This window comes from Planococcus citri, chromosome 4 (assembly GCF_950023065.1).
Source record: "Planococcus citri chromosome 4, ihPlaCitr1.1, whole genome shotgun sequence".
In the NCBI taxonomy this organism is placed as follows: Eukaryota; Metazoa; Arthropoda; class Insecta; order Hemiptera; family Pseudococcidae; genus Planococcus; species Planococcus citri.
The window spans coordinates 69359940-69382918 of record NC_088680.1 but is presented as its reverse complement, the minus strand read 5'-3'; the positions used below and the strand labels follow the sequence as shown (position 1 = coordinate 69382918).

At 35.9% G+C, this 22979-nt stretch overlaps 2 protein-coding genes across 2 annotated transcripts; both read left to right on the top strand.

The window, feature by feature from the left end:
* Positions 1-1415: 1415 nt before the first annotated feature.
* On the top strand, positions 1416-13728 carry LOC135844007 (uncharacterized). The gene is made up of 2 exons (XM_065362077.1): positions 1416-1664; positions 10939-13728. The coding sequence occupies exon 2, from the start codon at positions 10949-10951 to the stop codon at positions 12167-12169; it is 1221 nt and encodes a 406-aa protein (XP_065218149.1). The 5' UTR covers positions 1416-1664; positions 10939-10948; the 3' UTR covers positions 12170-13728.
* Positions 13729-14658: 930 nt separating this feature from the next.
* LOC135845352 (uncharacterized) lies at positions 14659-22668 on the top strand. Its single transcript, XM_065363843.1, has 2 exons — positions 14659-14884; positions 20193-22668. The coding sequence occupies exon 2, from the start codon at positions 20203-20205 to the stop codon at positions 22510-22512; it is 2310 nt and encodes a 769-aa protein (XP_065219915.1). The 5' UTR covers positions 14659-14884; positions 20193-20202; the 3' UTR covers positions 22513-22668.
* The last annotated feature ends 311 nt before the right edge of the window (positions 22669-22979 follow it).

Sequence of the window (22979 nt, the reverse complement as noted above, 5' to 3'; positions counted from 1 at the left end):
GACTTGAAATTCACCTGCAGTACCTCGTAGCGTATTGAAATTAGTTTTTAGAATAAATTTTAGCTTTACAACTCCAATTTGATGGAATTTTGTGGGAATTTCGAGTTTCAAAAATCGGCTGGAGGCTCCAGAACTGCTCAAAACGGGTCGAAGCCGTTTTCAATCGATTTGGCATGTCGAAAATTAGGTATGTAACTATATCCAAAATTTCAGCTTTCTCGGTCAATTTGGTAAAATTTGGATTTTTTCCCTCATTTTTGGCCTAAATCGGATTTTCAAAAATTCACCAAAAATCGAAAAACGCACTTTAGCACTTCAAATTTTGACAGGTGATGAATTTTTGCATGATCTTTCGATCTACCTTTGTAAAGTTTGAAAAAGTTTGTGCAAGTCCTATGTTAAAACGCAAAATCTGCGATTTCGGCTGACCTGTCAATCAAAACGGCCGCCATTTTGTAAGTAAGGCCAACTTTTTTTTTGGCAAGTTTGCTTTAAAATGTTCCTTAGGATGTCCCCTTTAAGAAAAAAGTTGTCCCGGAGGATCGGGGGGGGAGGTGCAATTACTCCTATTGTCATATGCTGGACTAACTGTTGGTGAATATTCTGTCATTTCTCATGAAATTACTGGTAATTTTTTGGTTAGTATTGCTGGTAATTTATGATTTTTTAATGAAAATCACCTACTCGTACATAGTTCAAATTACCTACAGGCAATTTTTGGCTTTTGGTAAATTGCTGGCAATAATTTTTGTAGGTTTATAGGTAAAGAATTGCTAATTTTTTGGAATTGGTGTTTTTGGTAAATTACTGGATTAAATTTTACAATTTTCGAGCTACAAGTCAAATTTTAGAGTAGGTAAGAAAAAAGTGATATCATAACAAAATTTGTTTACTTTTCGAGGTAGCTAGTATTCATTTTTTTATCGTGATTTTTTTGAAATTGAAAATCATATTTTGTTAGCCCTTCAATTTGCCAGAATTGGATTTTGGCTCTTAGATTTTGAAAATGTATTTTTGAAGATAGACTACGCCTTCATACATAACCTTTTTTCTGAAGGTTAGTCGTACCTGGTTGTATCCAAATCTGAAGTTTGTACCACCTCTCCCCGGACACCCTGTATTGTATGATACTACTGCTATCCACTAACTAACTGTAAAAACTAGAGGTGAGTGAGCATGTGTGAGTCGCGGACGATACAGGGATGAATATTGGTGGAATCTTGTGGTATTCGAGGGTGAAGGGAGTGGAGTGAAAGAGAGAAAGCGGTTTAGGTATGATGAAGTGCAGGTAGAAAGAGAGAAAACGCGAGTGTAGGATAGAGAGGGATAGAAGACCGGTTTGCTGGGACAGATCGACACAGTTCGCATCGTTCGCTTGAGCAGCGTTTGCAGTCTTGTACATTTATGTACTTACTAATAACATACATAGGTTAACGTCTAGTGTCACATGTTGTGAGAACACGAAAGTTCACATTTTAGCGTCAGAAAAAAAGGTGTTTTGGTGGTGAAATTAAAATATTGATAAACACCACTTTCTTCTGTCAACTTGTGCATGTAACCAGTTTCGGTGTTGTTATTTTTATTGATAAATGATCAAAAAATTGCGATTGAAGTGAATTAATCGTGACTTACCAAAATAATAGGTATTTAATGCAGTCCTGAAAGTAAGACGTATTACCATACTATCTCTATTTAATATATCTACGAGTATACTTATGTAGCACGTTTTATAAAATTGATATTTTCAAGATCAGCTGAAAATGCGAAAAAGATGAAGTACTCGTATTAGCATCGATTATAATGGGTTTGGCCTCAATTTACAAATTCGGTGAATTTTCAAACACCAAATTTATGGAAAAAATGAGAATGGAAATCAAAATTTTTACAAATTGACCCAGAAAGCTAGAATTTGGGATATAGGTACCTACTCTATTTTAGGCCCCGCAAAACGATCGCGAACGGTTTCAAATCGTTTTGAGTAGTTCTCAAGCCTACAGCAGGCCATTGAAACTTGTGAATGCTGAACGTTTCAGTTACTTTTTGGGCCTTCACAGCCGATGAGAAACATATTTTTGTCCATCGATTTTATACGAGTCCAAACAGGGTACATTTCCCCGTACCCCCCCATTTTGGGACGGGTGGTAAAAAGCACCTAGAAGGATAGTGCTAGGATAGTGCTGGATAGTGCACGTATCGCCGACGTTAGTGCATGCCCCCTTCACCCCCATTTTTTAAAAAATATGTGGGGGTACAGGGAAACGCGGTACCCCCCCATTCACGGAAGGGGGTTAAAAACCAGCTAGAAGGATAGTGCTAGGTTAGTGCTGGATAGTGCACGCATTCCCGACGTTAGTGCACGCCCCCTTCTACCCAATTTTTTAAAAAATTTGTGGGTGGGTACAGGGAAATGCTGAACCCCCCCATTCGTGGAAGGGGGTTAAAAACCACCTAGAAGGATAGTGCTAGGTTAGTGCTGGATAGTGCACGCATCCCCAACGTTAGTGCACACTCTCTTCACCCCCGTTTTTAAAAAAAATTGTGGGGGGGGTACGGAGAAATGATTTACAAAAAAGGGGATAAACGTTGTTAAAAGGGTTAAAACCCACATAGTTCGATTCAGATTCGTTAGTGCTGGTTAGTGCACACACTTATACAATTATTCCCCCTCCCCCTCCCCCCATCAATATTAAATAAATAATTTTACACCCTATGGTCCAGTAAAATTAGCATCGAATAGGGAAAATCGAAGTGGCAAGCTGATTTTCGGTATATTGGACCATTTTGATGTTCTGAAAACAAATCGGAGGAGTCCCCCACAGTGGCGCCCACGTAGGTATTGCGCTATTGCGGCTGCAATAGGGGCCCTTGCAATTTTGGGGCCCCAGTAGAATTTGAGGCCCCTCAAGTTAAAGTTTGGTAGACAAAAAATCTATTTAGAGCAAAAAAAAGAAATAACCACAACACAATGAGTGTGTACAGTACCATAATTAATACAACAACACAACATTATTCATTTATGTGCATCTACGTACATACCTACATATTTTATTCGTTGAGTACTTGCCTATGTGTTGAACAGAGTTTGCTGATTCTATACGCTCAAGTGAGCCCCAAAAGAAATAAGTTCTCTGGGTGGATAATGCGCCCTCTAGTGAAAAGAGGCTCCTTTTGAGCTATGAATTTTTAATGCATAGTAGTAAATCAAGATTAGGAAAATGGATCCTTCAGGCCCTAATTTTTGCGATTTCTCTGTAAATTTTTGTGAACCAAGCAGGCATGTCGTCAGTAACGCGTTTGATACTGATTTTCTGATTTTTGAAAATTTAAAATTGACCACTTTTGATGATCTGTGGAAATTTGGAATTTGCCGGCAAAATCGTTGATTTACCTACCGACTAAACCACCAGGCAATCTATCCTCAAAATTCTTATTTTTTTCAAAAGCTTTTGCCCTCGCTTTGCTCGGGCTTTAAAAAAGGTACCTAGAGGGAATTTATAGTTTAATGTTACAGAATAGGGACTTTTAGAAAAATTTGAGGAAGTGGGAGGGGAGGAGAGAGTCATCAGCGAAGACACAAAATCACACTTTGCGAAAAAGTTTACGAAAATCCGCTTTCGCAGGTCAAAAGGGATGGGGAGGGATTGAAAAGTCATTGAAACACTAAAAAATACACCTCGTAACAGGAGTCAAATAATTCACCTTGTAAAACAACAAAATAATCGATTTAATGATGATTGATGATTATTCAATCACCATGCCATTTTTGAATGATTAAAAATACTCGTATTACGATCAATATTAACTATCAACGTTATGAAGCTATTCCAAACCCACTTATGTTCGAAGCGCGGTAGGTACACCCCCCCCCCCTTGGGACTAGAAAATTGATCAATTGCTCATTTGATGGGAAATTTAACGTACAAGTAGAACAACATTTTTTAAAACCATTTTTGCGCTAGAGTCAACATGTATTATTCGAGATTTTGGTCAAACACCGATTTGGGGGGGGGGGATAAGATCCACAATTTGGGGAGAAGCTCACCCGGTGCAGTGGCGGGGAGGGAGGACTCCTCCGATTTGTTTTCAGAACATCAAAATGGTCCAATATACCGAAAATCAGCTTGCCACTTCGATTTTCCCTATTCGATGCTAATTTTACTGGACCATAGGGTGTAAAATTATTTATTTAATATTGATGGGGGGAGGGGCAGGGGGAATAATTGTATAAGTGTGTGCACTAACCAGCACTAACGAATCTGAATCGAACTATGTGGGTTTTAACCCTTTTAACAACGTTACCCCCTTTTTTGTAAATCATTTCTCCGTACCCCCCCCCAATTTTTTTTAAAAACGGGGGTGAAGAGAGTGTGCACTAACGTTGGGGATGTGTGCACTATCCAGCACTAACCTAGCACTATCCTTCTAGGTGGTTTTTAACCCCCTTCCACGAATGGGGGGGGGGGTTCAGCATTTCCCTGTACCCACCCACAAATTTTTTAAAAAATTGGGTAGAAGGGGGCGTGCACTAACGTCGGGAATGCGTGCACTATCCAGCACTAACCTAGCACTATCCTTCTAGGTGGTTTTTAACCCCCTTCCGTGAATGGGGGGGGGGGGTACCACGTTTCCCTGTACCCCCCACATATTTTTTAAAAAATGGGGGTGAAGGGGGCATGCACTAACGTCGGCGATACGTGCACTATCCAGCACTAACCTAGCACTATCCTTCTAGGTGCTTTTTACCACCCGTCCCAAAATGGGGGGGTACGGGGAAATGTACCCGTTGAAACACCGATTAGCTAAAAAAAAACTCCAAACAACAGGCGTTGAACAATGGGTTTGATTTTTCATGGTGCTTTGAAAATAAAAAAAAATCTCACGCATTAAGCGTGAGAAGACCGACTTTTCGTAAAATAAATATCGTTTACGAACGAATTGATCCACTTTTATTTAAACAGTGATTCGCAAACGAACTGATTCGTATAAGTGACTTGTTCGTGAACGAATCGATTTGTACAAGTGACTCGTTCGTGAATGAATCGATTCGTATAAATGAATCGTTCGCGAACGAATCGATTCGTACAAGTGAATCGTTCGCGAACGAATCGAATCATACAAGTGAATCGTTCGCGAACGAATTGATTCGTACAAGTGAATCGTTTGCGAACGAATCGATTCGTACAAGTGAATCGTTCGCGAACGAATCGATTCGTACAAGTGAATAGTTCGCGAACGAATCGATTCGTACAAGTGAATCGTTCGCGAACGAATTGATTCATTTACTCAATTTTCAATGAATCATTCGCGAACGAATTGATTCGTATTAGTGACTCATTCGCGAACGAATTTATTCATAAATTAAAGATTCGTTCACGAATGATTCACAAAAAATTGAGGGTCGTATACTTAATAGGAATCGAGCAAACCTAGTGAGATTTCAAGTTTCATCGAAATCAGTTCAGCCATTTCCTAGGTAATGAGTTTTGAAAAATTCTGAAAAAAAAATTTGTCGCTCGACAAATTTGAAAGCTTTGAGCTTTTGAAAATTTTGTTTTCGATTACGTAAGAAAGCTACGAACTTTTGGATCATGGTGCAAGTGCGAAATCATAGGAATGGTGATGGACTTGTGATACTTCAAGTTTCAGAAAAATTGGTTCAGTCGTTACTCAAGGTAATGATTTTTAAGTGAAAAATGTCGAAAAAAAATTTTGTCGCTCGATAAACTTGGAAGCTTTGAACTTTTGAAACACGATGATGGTGACAAATTGTCCGGCTAGTATCCAAGGGCTGACATTTTGAGTTTCATCAAAATCGGTTCAAAGGTTCCTGAGAAATAAATTTTTAAATGAATTTTTAAGTGAAAAATGTCGAAAAAAATTTTTGTCGCTCGATAAACTCGGAAGCTTTGAACTTTTGGAACTTGATGATGATGGCGAAATCTCCGCTAAGTAGTGTAGTTCTGAAATTTCAAATTTGATCAAAATCGATTCAGCCGTTGCTGAGAAATTAAATTTTATGTGTAAATTCACCTCATCACATACGAGTACTTAAATATTTAAGTAAAGACTTGGCACACGAATTCATTTAAAATTGAACTTTTAAAAAAATTATTTCTCAGGAACGGTTGAACCGATTTTGATGAAACTCAAAATGTCAGCCCTTGGATACTAGCCGGACAATTTGTCACCATCATCGTGTTTTAAAAGTTCAAAGCTTCCAAGTTTATCGAGCGACAAAAATTTTTTTCGACATTTTTCACTTAAAAATTCATTTAAAAATTTATTTCTCAGGAACCTTTGAACCGATTTTGATGAAACTCAAAATGTCAGCCCTTGGATACTAGCCGGACAATTTGTCACCATCATCGTGTTTCAAAAGTTCAAAGCTTCCAAGTTTATCGAGCGACAAAATTTTTTTTCGACATTTTTCACTTAAAAATCATTACCTTGAGTAACGACTGAACCAATTTTTCTGAAACTTGAAGTATCACAAGTCCATCACCATTCCTATGATTTCGCACTTGCACCATGATCCAAAAGTTCGTAGCTTTCTTACGTAATCGAAAACAAAATTGAGCTTTTTCAAATTTTCGGGGGGTGACTTTGCACAAAATTTTTTAAAAATTTAATTTCTCAGCAACGGTTGAACCAATTTTGATCAAATTTTAAATGTCACAACTAGGCTACTAGCCGAACATTTTGGCATCATCATCAAGTTCCAAAAGAACGCAGCTTCCAAGTTTATCGAGCGACAAAATTTTTTTTCGAAATTTTTCAAAATTCATTACCTAGAAAACGGCTGAACCGATTTTGATGAAACTTGAAATCTAAGTAGGCCTCTACGATCTCTACAATTTCGCATATTCACTTCGATCCAAAAGTTCGTAGCTTTCGAATTAAATCAAAAATTCAAAAAAAAAATTGTATATATATATATAAATATTCTAGGGGGTAAACTCGTAACTTTTTTCTTGATTAACCAGCAAACTCATAACGTTTTGACAAACTCGTAACCTTTTTAGGACGTGACTTTTCGATGAGGAGCCATATGAATCTACAAGGTGTGGGGAGTCTACTGGCAAAGTTTGAGCAGGGACGTGAGATTGCTGTTTATACACTTTCTCTTTTGACTCAATTTTCAAATGAGTACATAGCCTAATTAATAGGTATGAGGATATGAGGAAAAGGTGTTTATTGCCAAGACTCATTTTTTACGTTTTTTACGTTCTTTTTGGTGATTTTAGTGGTTGAAGATGTCCTCTTTCACATGGCGTGGTCAAAAATCGTCTAAAATAAATTTTTGACTGCTCAATTTTAATTTAGAGTTGATTATACAGGTCCGAATTTTCGTGTTTTTCAGTCTAAACATTGATTTTACGGGAAAAGTATGCATCCTAGGAAAAAAATGCAATGAAGGAAATTGTAGAGAATAAAATTTTCTTTCTGCTCAAAGCTGGTTATTTTTCTCTGGGATGCTTTGTTAAAAAGCTATTTGCGAAAAACAGAGACGTATGGGACTTTTAAAAAAAAGCTTTTCTGAAAAATTGATGTTTCGGCAATGAGATACTCTCCATAGGTCACCCAAAAATCAAGTAAACGAATATAACGCGGCCTAACATCGAGTACTATCAGGCCTATGGGGTGACGCGTCGAGCGCATGCACAGCAACGAAGTTATAGAGGGGTCTTGAGATTGCTGTTTATACAAAACGTTATGAGTTTGCCTGTATGTGGCTATATATATATAGGCATCGCGGTAGGCTTATGAGCCAATTTTTCAAAATTTCAAAATTTTTAAAATCATTTTCAATTTCTGTTCTAATTAACTAATCGAAATTCTAATTGCACAGTCATTGAAATATATAATTTATCTGTATCAAGAAACAGAATAAAAAATTTTTGGAGAAAATTTTTTCAAAAAAATTTAAAAATTTTTTGAACTATATTGAATTTTGTGAAAATTGCTTGGTTGTCAAAAAGTCTGAACCACATCAAAATTTTTGGTATCAACAGTATTCCCATAGAGCAATAAAATGCAGAAAAATCATTAGTCAAATTTATCATCGTGCATACCCAATTTCAACAGGGCTTTGGGTATGCCGACCAGTACTTCCTATTCTATAGGCCTCATGTTAGTACTACATCTAGCGAACATCTCTGAGAAACATTTGGTGCGCGCAGCTAACTTTGACAAAACTAGTTTGAAACAGGTGGCTCACTTGTTATGTAACTTTAGCCTTTACGAAGTGAGCCAGGCTGGTAAACCTACTGGTTCACTTCTTATGCAAGATTAACCCATACATGGGTTCATAAGTGTGCTGTCGTGAACATATATATAGGTATTAGTATCCAGACATGTCAACTATTGAATGGGTTAATTTTACTATACAAGTGGACTGACCAACTTGTCAACTATAGTTGACAAGTCATGGGTTAATTTTACTATACAAGTCAACTATGAGTTTTCAGAAACTTCCACCAGAGGGCGCATGGCTTAGAAATCGAGGCGCGAGGACGAACGCAGGGTCTACAGTCAATTTGTAGTGAGTAGAATGTGATGTGCTGGTAGAGATGTATGCAAATACATCGATCCTGAGTGTACACGACAACAAATTTGACTTGAAATTTTTCAGTATTTTATTGGCCTATGGAAAATTTAAAAACATCAAAAATTTTTATGCTGTTTAAGCTTTCTTTTGGTGTCTTAACTTTCTCAAAATTCAAATTACTTAGACCCCATTTTTAAAAATTTTCTTCAAAATTTAGGCTAAAAATCTGATTACTTTTTTCAAAACATAGATTTTTTTAATATTAGACTGAATCTGCAAATAAAATTTTAATAAGTGATTTAGAACAGAAATTATACCAATTTTAAAATTTTGTTCACTTTTCTGCATATATGCCAAGCATAGTTGACATGTCTGGTCGCAAGCAAATATATATATATATATAAGTATATAAACCTTATATAAGGAAACCTGAAATTTTGGGAATGAGCCTATCGTGATCCCAGACCCTCGAAACGCAAAGAAAAGTCACTCCCCAACCCAACTTCCACTATCGCAACAAATACAATACTCCACTTTTCTCCGAAAAGTCGGTAAAACCTTATTTATAAGGAAACCTGAAATTTTGGGAATGAGCCTATCGTGATCCCAGACCCTCGAAACACAAAGAAAAGTCACTCCCCGACCCAACTTCCACTATCGCAACAAATACAATACTCCACTTTTCTCCGAAAAGTCGGTAAAAGAAGTTTTTCTAAAAAGATTAAATTCGGTTTACATTGTAAATTTTATGGAAATTTCAAGCACTGAAAATTTGCTGGAGGCTCTAGTCATTTCCAAAAAGTCGCTGGAGGCTCCAAAACGACTTGAAATCCACCCTAGCAGCTTCAACTTAATATAGTGCATGTGTTGAAATTAGTTTATGTGTAGAATATGGGTCATTTCACGTCAATTAGACCAAAAAGTGATAATGAAGGGGGGGGGGGGTCGGCGATTGTTTTAAAATTTTTTCTGTGGAAAGAACTTCCGAACAGATGATCAATTGCGCAAATCGTAGCCCTCTATTCCTTTTTGAAAGGCTGCTAGGGGGTGTCAAAGTTTTCAGTAAACTTGAAATATCATCCATTTCAGCAGTGGATTACTCGATAACCGCGATACCTACCAAAATGAAACATTTTCCCATAGTTGGGGGGTTTGAAAGGCTTTTTGGTGATATCATAAAAATCAGTGTTGCCACTTTTTTTCGTACAGAAAATTAGCTCAAAACGTTTCACAACGTAGTTTTCATATCGTTCCGACTCTCAAAAACTCTGAAAAAAATATATTATGGACAACTGTTCATGCTGAACGGCATACTAGAAAATTAAGATGGTAACTTGTCGTAAAATCGATTTTAAAAAATTAAAAGTTTTCGAAGAAAATGCGATTTTTCGATATAAAACACAAAAAAAAGTTTTGATTGGTGAAGTTGACTCATTTGACCATTATTTTTACGTACCCGTTGAAAAAGTTGTAAACCCCTTTCAATCGATGAAATGAACTCATCAGAAAAAAATCAAAATTCTGAGTGAATTGAAGAAATAATAAACGAATTTTAATTTTCTTGCAGTGATGAGTGTAATTTTTATCAACTTAAAAAAAAAATACGTCAGAAAGAGGTCAAAATAAGCAAGACAACTGAATAAATTTAAACTTTTTTTGATATTTGGAATTGAAAATTGAATTTTTTTGAATTTTGATTATTTTGTGATGAGTTCATTTCTTGAGTGAAAAGGTTTTTTCAACTTTTCAACAGATGCGTAAAAATAGGTGTCAAATGAGTCAACTTCACCTATCAAAACTCCTTTTCATGTTTTATATAAAAAAATAGCAGTTTCTCGTAAACTTTCAATTTTTTTAAATTGACTTTATACGAACTAATGTCTAATGCCTTCCTAATTTCGTATGTTGCTCAGCATAAAAAGTTGTCCATAATACATTTTTTTCAGAATTTTCGGAAGTCGGAACGATATGAAAACTACGTTTTGAAACTTTTCGAGCTAATTTTTCGAACGGAAAAAAGTAGCAACACTGATTTTCATGATATCACCAAAAAGGCTTTCAAAACCCCTAACTATTGAAAAAAGTTCCATTTTGGTAGGTATCTCGGTTATCGAGTAATCCACTGCTAAAATGGATGAAATTTTAAGTTCGCTGAGAACTTTGACACCCCCTAGCAGCCTTTAAAAAAGGACTACAGGGCTGCGATTTGCGCCATTGATCATCCCTTCAAAAGGTCTACCCACAGGAAAAATTTCAAAAAAATCGCCGACCCCCCTTCCACTTTTTGGTCGAATTGACATGGAATGACCTAACAGTTTCATTCAGGATTTCTTGCCTGTATCGTTGTTAATCAATTAATCATGCAACTAACCCACCAATCTCAATTTCAGATCATCCATAATGGACCCTAGAGGAATATACGATTCGCAAGTTCAAAATGAAATACGGTCGGACAAGTTTGTGCTCCATCCCAGATTGCCAAGCTTACAACAGATGGCGTACAACCAAATAGCCATTGCAGTGTGGTATAGATATTGTTCAACTCCACGCCAACGAGACTATGGACAGTTTCATCTTCTGGACTCGATTGATAAACCAGAACTAATGGATTGCCATAAACTGATAAGAGCATTGGCAATGCCTACATTTATGAAGGAAATCTTGAGAAAACATTTAAAGAGAGTTCGTGAAGAAACAATTATTTGCAATAGATTCTTCAAATACCAATTATTATCGGAAAACTTGGAGGCACATCGAATCCGTCAAGTTGATTGGGAGTATTTTGTGTGGCGTCCAGATGGTCGAATCAATTATAAAAGCACTGCCATCAAAATGCTACATACGGGCGTGTTGACTCAGGTGCAGAAGTTCGCCATCATGAGCAATTTATGCCTGGAAGATGAGATCAAAATGTTCGATCTGAATCACAGTGTTATGAAAACCTTTATCCCGAAAGTACACAGAGACTGTGATCCGTTATTGTTTTACTGGATCTGCTACCTGAAGGAAACATTACACAGAACTACACCATTCTTCCTTCGTCTATCTGACCATCATGAAAGATTACATTTGATATATAAAAATAAGAACCATTACGAAGCGTTTGATTATTTCTGGAATGGTTTGAGTGCTGAAGATCAAGTATCCTTCATGAGTGACAGATTACGTACATTCGGGATTTCTCACTGGCATGGTTGCCTGTTTTACAAGATGTCTCATGATCAATTAACAAATTTACTGTTCCATCAACCAGTTCGGGTGATATTACTTTTTATCAAAAAAATGGAAATGCCTGATTGGGCAATTATGGCTTGGAAGCGGTGCAAAAATTGGATATCTGATGAGCAATTTGTCACGTTGTTGCACAGCCTGCTCGACAAATTTGACAAAAATCCCACCCTTCACCTGGAGTACAAAATGAGTGTTTTATTGGAAATATGGAATACGGCCAACGATCACCAGAAGAATTATGCAGCGAGACAGGCATGTTTAGAAGAAAGTCTGGTTGATGCCATCTTGTATTACCGGAAAAAAATAACACCCAGTTTTTTCAAGTTTCTACTGAAATTTTTATCTCTGAAAAGCGTGGATTTCAGAAAAAAAACTTATTCTCGAAGGTGACCCCTCATTTATATTTTATTTTGATTTCAACGTGGTACATAAAATATTTGAGTTATGCTTGCCAAATTTCCAAGGTAAGGTGGAATTCAAAACTGAACGGATTAAATACATAATTCGTCCTTATTTTTGTAAAATTTTATACACCGTTGAAGATTACGATGAATTGAATAGACGATTGTTGAGTTCCATTCAAAACTCGAATATTTCTTCAAAAGGTACTCTAAAAAACTTCATCGAGTCATTGGCTATAGCCAATAAAAGAGAATACCAATCTCATCATATCTCTGATTTGGCGAGATTGAGTAAATTCGTCGCCAAAATTCTGCAAGAAAACGTGTCTTCAGTGTTGAAAATGAAAGAATCGACCTCCGCCAACAGTGATCCATATGGACAGTATGGTAGTTTGAATGAATTGAGTAAACTAATTGAGCAGGAGTTTGTACATGAACATCTGCAAGAATTGAAACACCGATTAGCTAAAATACTCCAAACAACAAGCTTTAAAGAATGGATTTGGTATGATTATGATTATGATATGTTCACCCATCTTTTTTCGTGGTGCTTTGAAAATGACGAAGAAATGTTTCTGCAAGTTAAACGTCGCATACCAATTAACAATATTATTCCTGAATTTTTAAAAAGAATTGGTCTCCGAATCGCGTCCTTCAAAAAATTACAGAGATTTCTGGAGTGGTATTTCTTCGGTGTAGAGGAAGAAATTGTATCTTTTAAATTAGGTTTAATGAATGATCCTGAGATTAATAATGCATTAGACTTCGTACAGAAATACAACAAGTGGTCTCGTAGAGAATTTTTGCAGTGGATTGGCCACCCTATTGAACTCCATGCTAAAAGTAGTACTTATGGCAGCACATATCGTTTCTTTTCTTTTTTATTTGCTGTTTTATCCGTAATAGGTATTGGTTCATCTCTAAGCTAATGCATCATGCCTTAGGCTTATTTATAAAGTAAGTATAATCTACAATGACAAACTTGTTCCAAAAGCTTCATAACTTTGTTAGAAGACATGATTTATGTACAATGTATTTGTAAGTACCTAATTCGTAATAGAAATCTCAATGTCAGTATTTGGTATATCTAGGTAGTTTTGAACGTGATTCTTTTATAAGTATAAGTAGTAAATTTCAATAAATTTCTGCAGCAATGTTAGCAAAATTTTGCTGAATTTTTGTTTTGTTTTTTTTTCAATGTGTTATTTTGTATAATTTTATTAAATTTTAATCCAAATTTTTCAACGTATCATCATCTTTTGATGTTCTTAACTTTTACTTATAATCAATTTTCATATCATTTTCAACATATTTTTTGGCGACATTTTGCTCGATTTTCTTGATTTTTAACAATTTTTGTGAATTTTTCCAACTGATGAGTTATAGTTTGGCATTTTTGCTGCTGCTGTTCGTTGAATTTTGATGAATAAATTAGATCAATTTCCAATATTTCGAGTACCTACCATTATTCGATTTTACAATCATCTTACGTTTTGAGAGCTTGGAAGAAATTTGATGAATTCTCAACAGTACGTGAGACTTTTAGGATTGAAAAAGCGTTCTCGTTACATTATCTGACCATTTCTTGTAAATTGTATGTAATTTTTAGTTTTGTGGTAATATTTTGTGAATCACTGGTAACTGTTGGTGAATATTCTGTAATTTCTCATAAAATTACCTACTGGTAATTTATAATTCTTAATGAAAATCACCTACCTACTCGTACATTCAATAATTTCTTTTCAACATAAATTACTGGCATTTTTTTTTTTTTTTTTTTGGTTCAAATTACTGGCAATTTTTTGGTAAATTGTTAGCAATAATTTGTGGGCAAAGAATTGCTAATTTTTAGGCATTGGTAATTTTTGGTAAATTACTGGATTAAATTTACAATTTTCGAGCTACTAAGAACTTCTTAAATTTTAGAGTACGTAAGAAAAACTGTGATATCATAACAAAATTTGTTTATTTTTTCGACGTAGTAGTATTTATTTTTTTCATCGCGATTTTTTGAAATTGGAAATCATTTGTAGCCCTTTCAATTTGCCAAAATTGCATTTTGTCCCTTCAAATTTGAAGATAGACCACGCCTTCACATAACCTTTTTTCTGAAAGTTGATCGTACCTGGTTGTATCCAAATCTGAAGTTTGTACCACCTCTCCCCAGTCACCCTATATAATACTACTGCTACCCACTGTTAAAAACTAGGTGTGAGTGAGCTTGTGCTGAGAGCCGCGGACGATACAGGGATGACTAGGGGTGGAATCGAGTGATATTCGGGGGTGAAGGGAGTGGAGTGAAAGAGAGAAAGCGATATAGGAACGATAAAATGCAGGTAGAAAGGGAGAAAACGCGAGTGTAGGACAAAGAGGGATAGAAGACCGGTTTGCTGGGACAAATCTACAGTTCGCTTGGTTCGCTTAAGCAACCTTTGTAGCCTTGAACACATCTTGTAAATAAGTTAACGTCCAGTGTTACAATGTTGTGAAAATACGAAAGTTCACACGTTTTAGCGTCAGAAAAAAAAAGGTGTTTTGGTGGTGAAATTAAAATATTGATAAACACCACATTCTTCTGATAACTTATATCTTGTGCATGTAACCAGTTTCGGTGTTGTTATTTTTATTGATAAGTGACCAAAACGTTGCGATTGAGGTGAATTAATTGTGACTTATCAAAATAACATATAATGCAGTCCTGAAAGTAAGTATTACCATGCTATCTCTATTTAATATATCTAAGTATGTAGCACGTTTTATAAGTATTGATATTTTCAAGATCAGCTGAAAATGCGAAAAAGATGAAGTACTCGTATTAGCATCGTTTATAATGGATTTGGCCTCAATTCACTGATTCGTAGTAAAAAGAAATCAAACAAAATTTAACTTTTTCGTTCCATGTAGTGGAAAGCTGTGAAGTCGTTGAGAAATGTCACTAATCAGAACCAATTGAATAAACAAAGTTTCTATCTTACGGTCTTCCCCAATTTGTCTCTGATATGAAATTTTTCAACTTTCTGAGAAAAAAATAGCGAAATAACAAACCGTAGCCATTGTTATAGAAGCAGCAGATTTGAGTTTTTTTTTTTTGAAACAAAACTTCTGGAAATATTACAAGCTCAAATCAGCTGGAGATGAATCCCAATCCATTAGAGTACCTACCTATAACATTGCAAGTTATTTTAATAAAAAGATTTCCAGGTGAACGGCTCATGCATTTTTTGACAAACATATTTGTAAAGGAAAAAATTCAATAAAACAAAAAAATTTTGTTTGTAGTAAAACTTTTGAAATTTGCACGAATTGCTGTATTTTGTCTAAAACTAACCAACTGAATTAGAAATCGCACAAAATTTTTTGAACTGGACAAATGTCCCTTGATCGAAAGGGCATGAAACAATTTATCAGCAGCCAAAATTTTAGATGAAGAAGTACATTTTTCAATTTTTGGTGAATTTTTGAACAACAAATTTATGGAAAAAATTAGAATAATGCTCTAGCTTTGCTGAGGCCTTCATTCCTAGTTTTGAAAATATTATAATTTTCTGAAAACTAAGTATTGTTAAAATTTTTAAATGTTAAAGCTGTGGAAATCAACTTTCTGCATCAGTTTTTTTACTTTTCGAATCATCAATTTTTCCAAACTTTTGCCACAGCCTTGCTCGGACAGATTTTAATTCTGCTTCGCAATTTTTCAAAAATTTTCATGAATAAAACATCAACTTCAGAAATTTAATGAGCATGGCCAAATCAAATACCTACACGGCATTGATTTTAGCGTATGGCAGATAGCCAGATCTATTGTTCTTTTCGAAAACATTTGAATTAGTACATGCATCTGAAATGTAGTCGTCGCTAGCATTCGTGTTTTACCTCGAATGCATCTGAGATGCATCCAAACACATCCAAACCCTTATAAACATTCTTTTTTTAGTCATTGTGTTGTGTCAAAAAATTTCGGCTTCATTTTCAAAAATTTGGGCACATTAATTTGATTTTCAAACAGAAAGACTTTTCAATTTTTTTTAATTTTTTGCAAAAAACAGGACTTTTTTGGAATTTAGTGACATTTTTGTCAAGAAAGCGAGATTTTTTCACAATTATTTTATAAAGAAACGAGATTTTTCGGCAGTTCTTGACAAAAAAATTAGAATTTTTTCGACATTTTCCAGCAAAAAAAAACGACAATTTTCAGAGTCAACGAAAGGCGTTACTTTGTGCGATTTTTGGCAGTAAGAAATACTTACTTTGATGGTAGAATTTTTTTTAAGGGTCACCAAACGAAAATTCAAGGTGAGTAATGAAGTGCATTTTCAATTTTTGAAGATCAAATTTGATTAAAAATAGGCAAAAATGAAAAATTTAAACTAAATTGACTTGAAAATTTGTGATTTAGTTGACATCTGACCCCCCCCCCCCCTAATTTAAAAGAGTTTGAAACGTCCATTTTCTGGACTTGTCTGCATTCAGAAAAACCTAGAAAAATTACTTCCCCAAAATTTCAGCTTACAAGGGAACCTTTGGAGGTGTCACACTCCGATTTGAACGGGACCGCGATTTTTGGAAAGAGCATAGTCTAAAACCCCCAAAACCAAATTTTCAGCTGCCCAAGTTCATTTTTCAATTTTTGGCGAATTTCTAAAAACTCAAAGTTGACTGTTTATGGCGATTTATGCTTTTTTTAAAAAAGTACGTACCTGATCCGTAAAAATGGGCAAAATAAGTCCCAAAACTAATATTAATTACCCAAATCCAAATTTCATCATTTCCAGCCGTTCTGGAGCCTCCAGCGGGATTTTTCAATTTCTCCAGAATTTTGAATTTGCTCCAGAAGGCGTGAATATGAAGTTGGGCAGCTAAAAATCGAGTTGTATATTAATATTACACTCGACCTGTTTAACGAGTTTATCTACATTTGAGCCGATTTTGGGAGCGACATATCAAAAGTGGCTTTTTGACCAGCTTTTTTCAAAATTAAAAAATCTGAAAAACCAAAAGTTTCCCGTTTGTGTGGAAATTTTTGAAATTCACGCGAATCGCTGTATTTTGCTCAAAACTAACCCCCCAAATCCAAATTTCACAATTTCCAGCCATTCTAGAGCCTCCAGCGCGATTTTTCGATTTCTCCAGAATTTTGAATTTGCCCCAGAAGGCGTGAATATGAAGTTGGGCAGCTAAAAATCGAGTTGTGTATTATACTCGACCTGTTTAATGAGTTTATCTACATTTGAGCCTATTTTGGGAATGTCACCTCAAGAGTGGTTTTTTGCCCAGCTTTTTTGCCCAGCTTTTTTCAAAATTAAGAAATCCAAAAAATCAAAAGATAACCGTTTGTGAAGAAATTTTTGAAATTTGCGTGAATCCCTGTATTTCTTCAAAAACTAAAGCCCCCGGAGCAAAAATTCTACCATTTCCAGCTGTTTTGGAGCGAGAGTCACAGACTAAAAAACCACTCTTGAGGTATCCCTCTGAAATCGGCTCAAATGTGGATAAACTCGTTAAACAGGTCGAGTGAGCTGCCAAACTGTGTATTCACGCCTTCTGGAGCAAATTCAAAATTCTGGAGAAATTGAAAAATCGCGCTGGAGGCTCCAGAACGTCTGGAAATTGTGAAATTTGGAGGGTACCTGGTCAAAAAGCCACTTTTGAGGTGTCACTCTCAAAATTGGCACAAATGTGGATAAACTCGTTAAACTGGTCGAGTGTAGTCAGGGAGGTGCTGCTCTCTTTGATGCACACCTTCTACTATTACACACGACTCGTACAGGATAGCTAGCATGAATGAAAGGATGAAAAAGGAGCCGTACACAGGTTTTACGGATCAACCAGAGAGTACACATTAATGGTTGATAAAATCCTGATTTATTTTATCAACCTGCTGTTCGGTTCGTGTATTTTTCTATACAACTCGACTTTTAGCTGCCCAGCAACTTCATATTCACGCCTTCTACAGCAAATTCAAAATTCTGGAGAAATTGAAAAATCGCGCAGGAGGCTCCAGAATGGCTGGAAATGGTGAAATTTGGATTTGAGTAATTATTATTAGTTTTGGGACCTATTTTGACCATTTTTATTGATCAAGTACGTACTTTTTGAAAAAAAGAATAAATTCCCAAGATCAGTCAATTAGCCCAGTCAAATTACGATTTGACCCGGACATAATTGGGATCAAAGGTTTTTTTTGCGAATATTGTCTAAGATGGTGCAGTGAATAACATACTAAAAGCCCCCGCCCCTACCCCTAGAACTAATCCCCCCACAGTGGATCAAAGCCCCCCAAAATCCGTTTTTTGTTTTTTGTCAAAAAATTACTTTTGAGTAAAATGAGCACTGATTATTTAATCTCTCCTCAAATACCTATCAAATGAGCTATCAACCAACTCCCTAGCCCCAAGGGGAGCGCTACGACCCCTCAAAGTGATGTGATTTCAATAAGTTTACATTTCATGACTTTGGGACTTGAAACCTGTTCTAATCGATCAAATAAAGTCAAAATTGGGGAATGAGATTATTTTCGGACCTAAAGTCGACCCCTAGGGTGGGGAAGGATCAAATTCGAAAATTACGGTAAGGTCATTTTTTGGGAGGGCCATAATATGGTCCCAAATGAATGAAAATGGTCCAAAATCATATCATTGGTCAGTACTCCCATTGTGATTAACATATCCAAATTTCAGCTTCCTAGTGTTATAATGAGCCGATGCTTACCCGTAAGGTATGTTTGAGTAATAAGATATTCACGCCCGAAGGGCACTTACCCCAATGATGATAGATAGTTACAAGTAACGACACAATGAACTATTAAAGCACACTTGTATACGTAAATTATATTAATGCCTTATCGGCAATTACACATACAAAACACAATAAAATAATAAGAAACTTTGACACAAATAATATGAGGAAAATACCTCTTAAAACGCTTAAACAATAAAGACTTAAATTATAACACATTAACTTTGGAAGATCCACGATTAATAATAAAAAACACGTAATAACTGACCGCCTGAATACGATAAAACAGACTGCGGCGATGCCAGCGTCGCTCGTAGATTAGGGTACATCATACTACTCTAATACTAGTCACCCTTAGGCATATTTCCCTCCTTACACGAGATCATTCCCACTCCATTTAAGGCGGAATTAAGGTGGAAAACCTCTCATTTTACCCCTATTTTCGGTTTTTTCCTCCTTAAAGGAAGTGGGGATGACCTAGGAAGCTGAAATTTGGATATGTTAATCACAATGGGAGTACTGACCAATGATATGATTTTGGATCATTTTCATTCATTTGGGACCATATTATGGCCCTCCCAAAAAATGACCTTACCGTAATTTTTGAATTTGATCCTCCCCCACCCTAGGGGTCGACTTTAGGTCCAAAAATAATCTCATTCCCCAATTTTGACTTTATTTGATCGATTAGAACAGGTTTCAAGTCCCAAAGTCATGAAATGTAAACTTATTGAAATCACATCACTTTGAGGGGTCGTAGCGCCCCCCTTGGGGCTAGGGAGTTGGTTGATAGCTCATTTGATAGGTATTTGAGGAGAGATTAAATAATCAGTGCTCATTTTACTCAAAAGTAATTTTTTGACAAAAAACAAAAAACGGATTTTGGGGGGCTTTGATCCACTGTGGGGGGATTAGTTCTAGGGGTAGGGGCGGGGGCTTTTAGTATGTTGTTCACTACACCATCCTAGACAATATTCGCAAAAAAAAACCTTTGATCCCAATTATGTCCGGGTTCACCCATTTTTTCCCGCTATTTGACTGGGCTAAATTTTGAGTTTTCAAAAATTCGCCAAAAATCGAAAAATGAACTTGGGCAGCTGAAAATTTGGTTTTGGGGGTTTTAGACTATGCTCTTTCCAAAAATCGCGGTCCCGTTCAAATCGGAGTGTGACACCTCAGGAGGTTCCCTTGTCAGAACATTTTAGTGGATCTTGCAAATATTGCTGCAGTATTATTTTTGTTGATCATACAACTAACCTACCAATCTCAATTTTTAGATCAGCCACAATGGATTCCAGAAGAATGCACGATTTGCAAGTTCAAAATGAAACATCGTCGGATGATTTTGTGCTCCATCCCCGATTGCCAAGCTTACAAGAGATGGCGTACAATCAAATAGCCATCGCAGTGTGGTATGGATACAGTAGGACTGCAAGTCGCCGACGTTACTACGAACAATATAGGTATTCTGATTATTTGTGGAATAATAAACTAGAACTAATGGATTGCGATGAACTGATAAAAACTTTGACGATGCCTCGATTTATGAAAAAAATCTTGAAAAAATATTTAAAGAAAGTTCGTGAAGAAACACTTAGTTGCACTATATTCTTCAAATACGAATTATTATCAGAAAACTTGGAGGAGCATAGAATCGCTCAAGTTGATTGGAAGTATTTCGTATGGTGTCCAGAAGGTAGAATCAATTATAAAAGCACCGCTATCAAAATGCTACATTCGGACGTGTTGACTAAGGTGCAGAAGTTCGTCATCGTGAGCAATTTCTGCCTGGAAAATGAAATCAAAATCTTCCATCTGAATCGCCGTCCTATGAAAAACTTTATCCGAAAAGTAAATCAGGATATTGATCCGTTATTGTTTTACTGGATTTGCTACCTGAAGAACGAATTACACACAATTACACCAGTCTCATTCCTTCGTTCATATGATTATCGCGATGGAGAAAATATGATATATAAAAATAAGAACCACCGGGAAGCGTTTGATTATTTCTGGAATGGTTTGAGTGCTGAACATCGAGTATCCTTTATAAGTGACAGATTACGTACATTCGAGAATTCTTTCTGGAATGATAGCTGGTTTTACGAGATGTCTCATGATCAATTAACAAATTTACTGCTCCGTCAACCAGTTGCTGTGATATTAGTTTTTATCAAAGAAATAGAAATGCCCGAGTGGGCAATAATGGCATGGATGCGGTGTAAAAATACGATATCTAATGAGCAATTTGTCAAGTTGTTGGGGAGCATATTTAACAGACAGGACATTAATCCTATCCTTCGTCAAGAGTACAAAATGAGTGTTTTATTGGAAATTTGGAATACGGCCAGCGATCAGCAGAAGAATTATGCAGCGAGACAGACCCAATTAGAAGAAACTCTGGTTCGTCGCATCTTGTATTACCAGAAAAAACTCGAACCCAGTTGTTTCGAGTTTCTACTGAAATTTTTATCTTTGAAAAGCGTGGATTTTCGAAAAAATCTTATTCTCAAAGGTAACCCCTCATTTATTTATTTTTTTGATTTCAACGTGGTGCATGAAATATTCGAGTTATGCTTGCCAAATTTCCATGGTAAAGTGGAATTCAAAAATGAACGGATTAAATGTACAATTCACTCTTATTTTTGTAAAATTTTATACACTGTAGAAGATTACGATGAATTGAATAGAAGATTGTTGCATTCCATTCAAAACTTGAATATTCCTTTAAAAGATACTCTGGAAAAATTCATCGAGCCATTGATTGCAGCCAATAAAAGAGAATACCAAACTCATTATCTCTTAAATGGCAATGATATATCTGATTTTCTAAAATTGAGCGAATTCATCAACAAAATTCTCCAAGAAAATGTTTCTACGGTGTTGAAAATGAAAGAATCGTACTTTTCATCATTTTCCGCCAACAGTGAACCGTATGAATGGTACGGTAGTTTGTCTGAATTGAGCAAACTTACCGAGCAGGAGTTTGTACATGAACGTCTGCAAGTACTGAAACACCGATTAGCTAAAATACTCCAAACAACAAGGATTAAACAATGGGTTTCGTATGTGCGTAATTATGAAATGTTCACCCATATTTTTTCGCGGTGCTTTGAAAATGAAGAAGAAATGTTTCTACGAGTTAAACGTTGTATACCAATTAAGAATATCATTTGTGAGTATTTAGGAAGAATTGGTTCCCAAGTCGCTTATCTCAATAACTTGGAGAGATTTCTGGACTGGTACTTCTTCGGTGCAGAGGAAGAAATGATATCTTTTAAATTGAGTTTATTAAATGATCCTGAGATTGACAAGGCGTTAGAACCCGTACAGAAATACGACGAGCAGTTTCGTAGAAAGTTTTTGCAGTGGATTGGCGACCCTATTGAACTTCGTGCTAGAAGAAGAAGAATAAAAAGAAGAAGAAAAAAAACTGAAAGAAGAGCAATTAGGGACCAGCAGCTTTGTAGAAAATTTTTGCGATGGATTGGCAACCGTATTGGCTTCAATGTTAAAAGAAGTACCTATGGCATCATATTATTTTTTTTATTTTTTATTTTATTTGCTGTGTTATCCGTATTATTTGTGCATCTCTAAGCTAATGCTGATGCCTTAGGCTAATATAGCATGACAGAACTTGTTCCAAAAACTTTATTAGTAACTTTGTTAGAAGATTAAATATTACATGTACCTGTACCTACTTATGTAAGTATGCATTTTCAAAATCTCACTATGATGTTATGTATAATGTAGGTATTTGTAATTCATAATAAAAATTTTGATGTTAGTATTTTTGGTATCTAGGTAGTTCTTTTTTTAACAGATCATACCTGAAGGAATTTTATCAACTTTAACACCATTTTGAACTGCTATAGTCCGGCATATGACAATAGGAGTAATTGCACCCCGCCCCCCCCCCCCCGCCGATCCACCGGGACAACTTTTTTCTTAAAGGGGACATCCTAAGGAACATTTTAAAGCAAAGTTGCCAAAAAAAAGTTGGCCTTACTTACAAAATGGCGGCCATTTTGATTGACAGGTCAGCCGAAATCGCAGATTTTGCG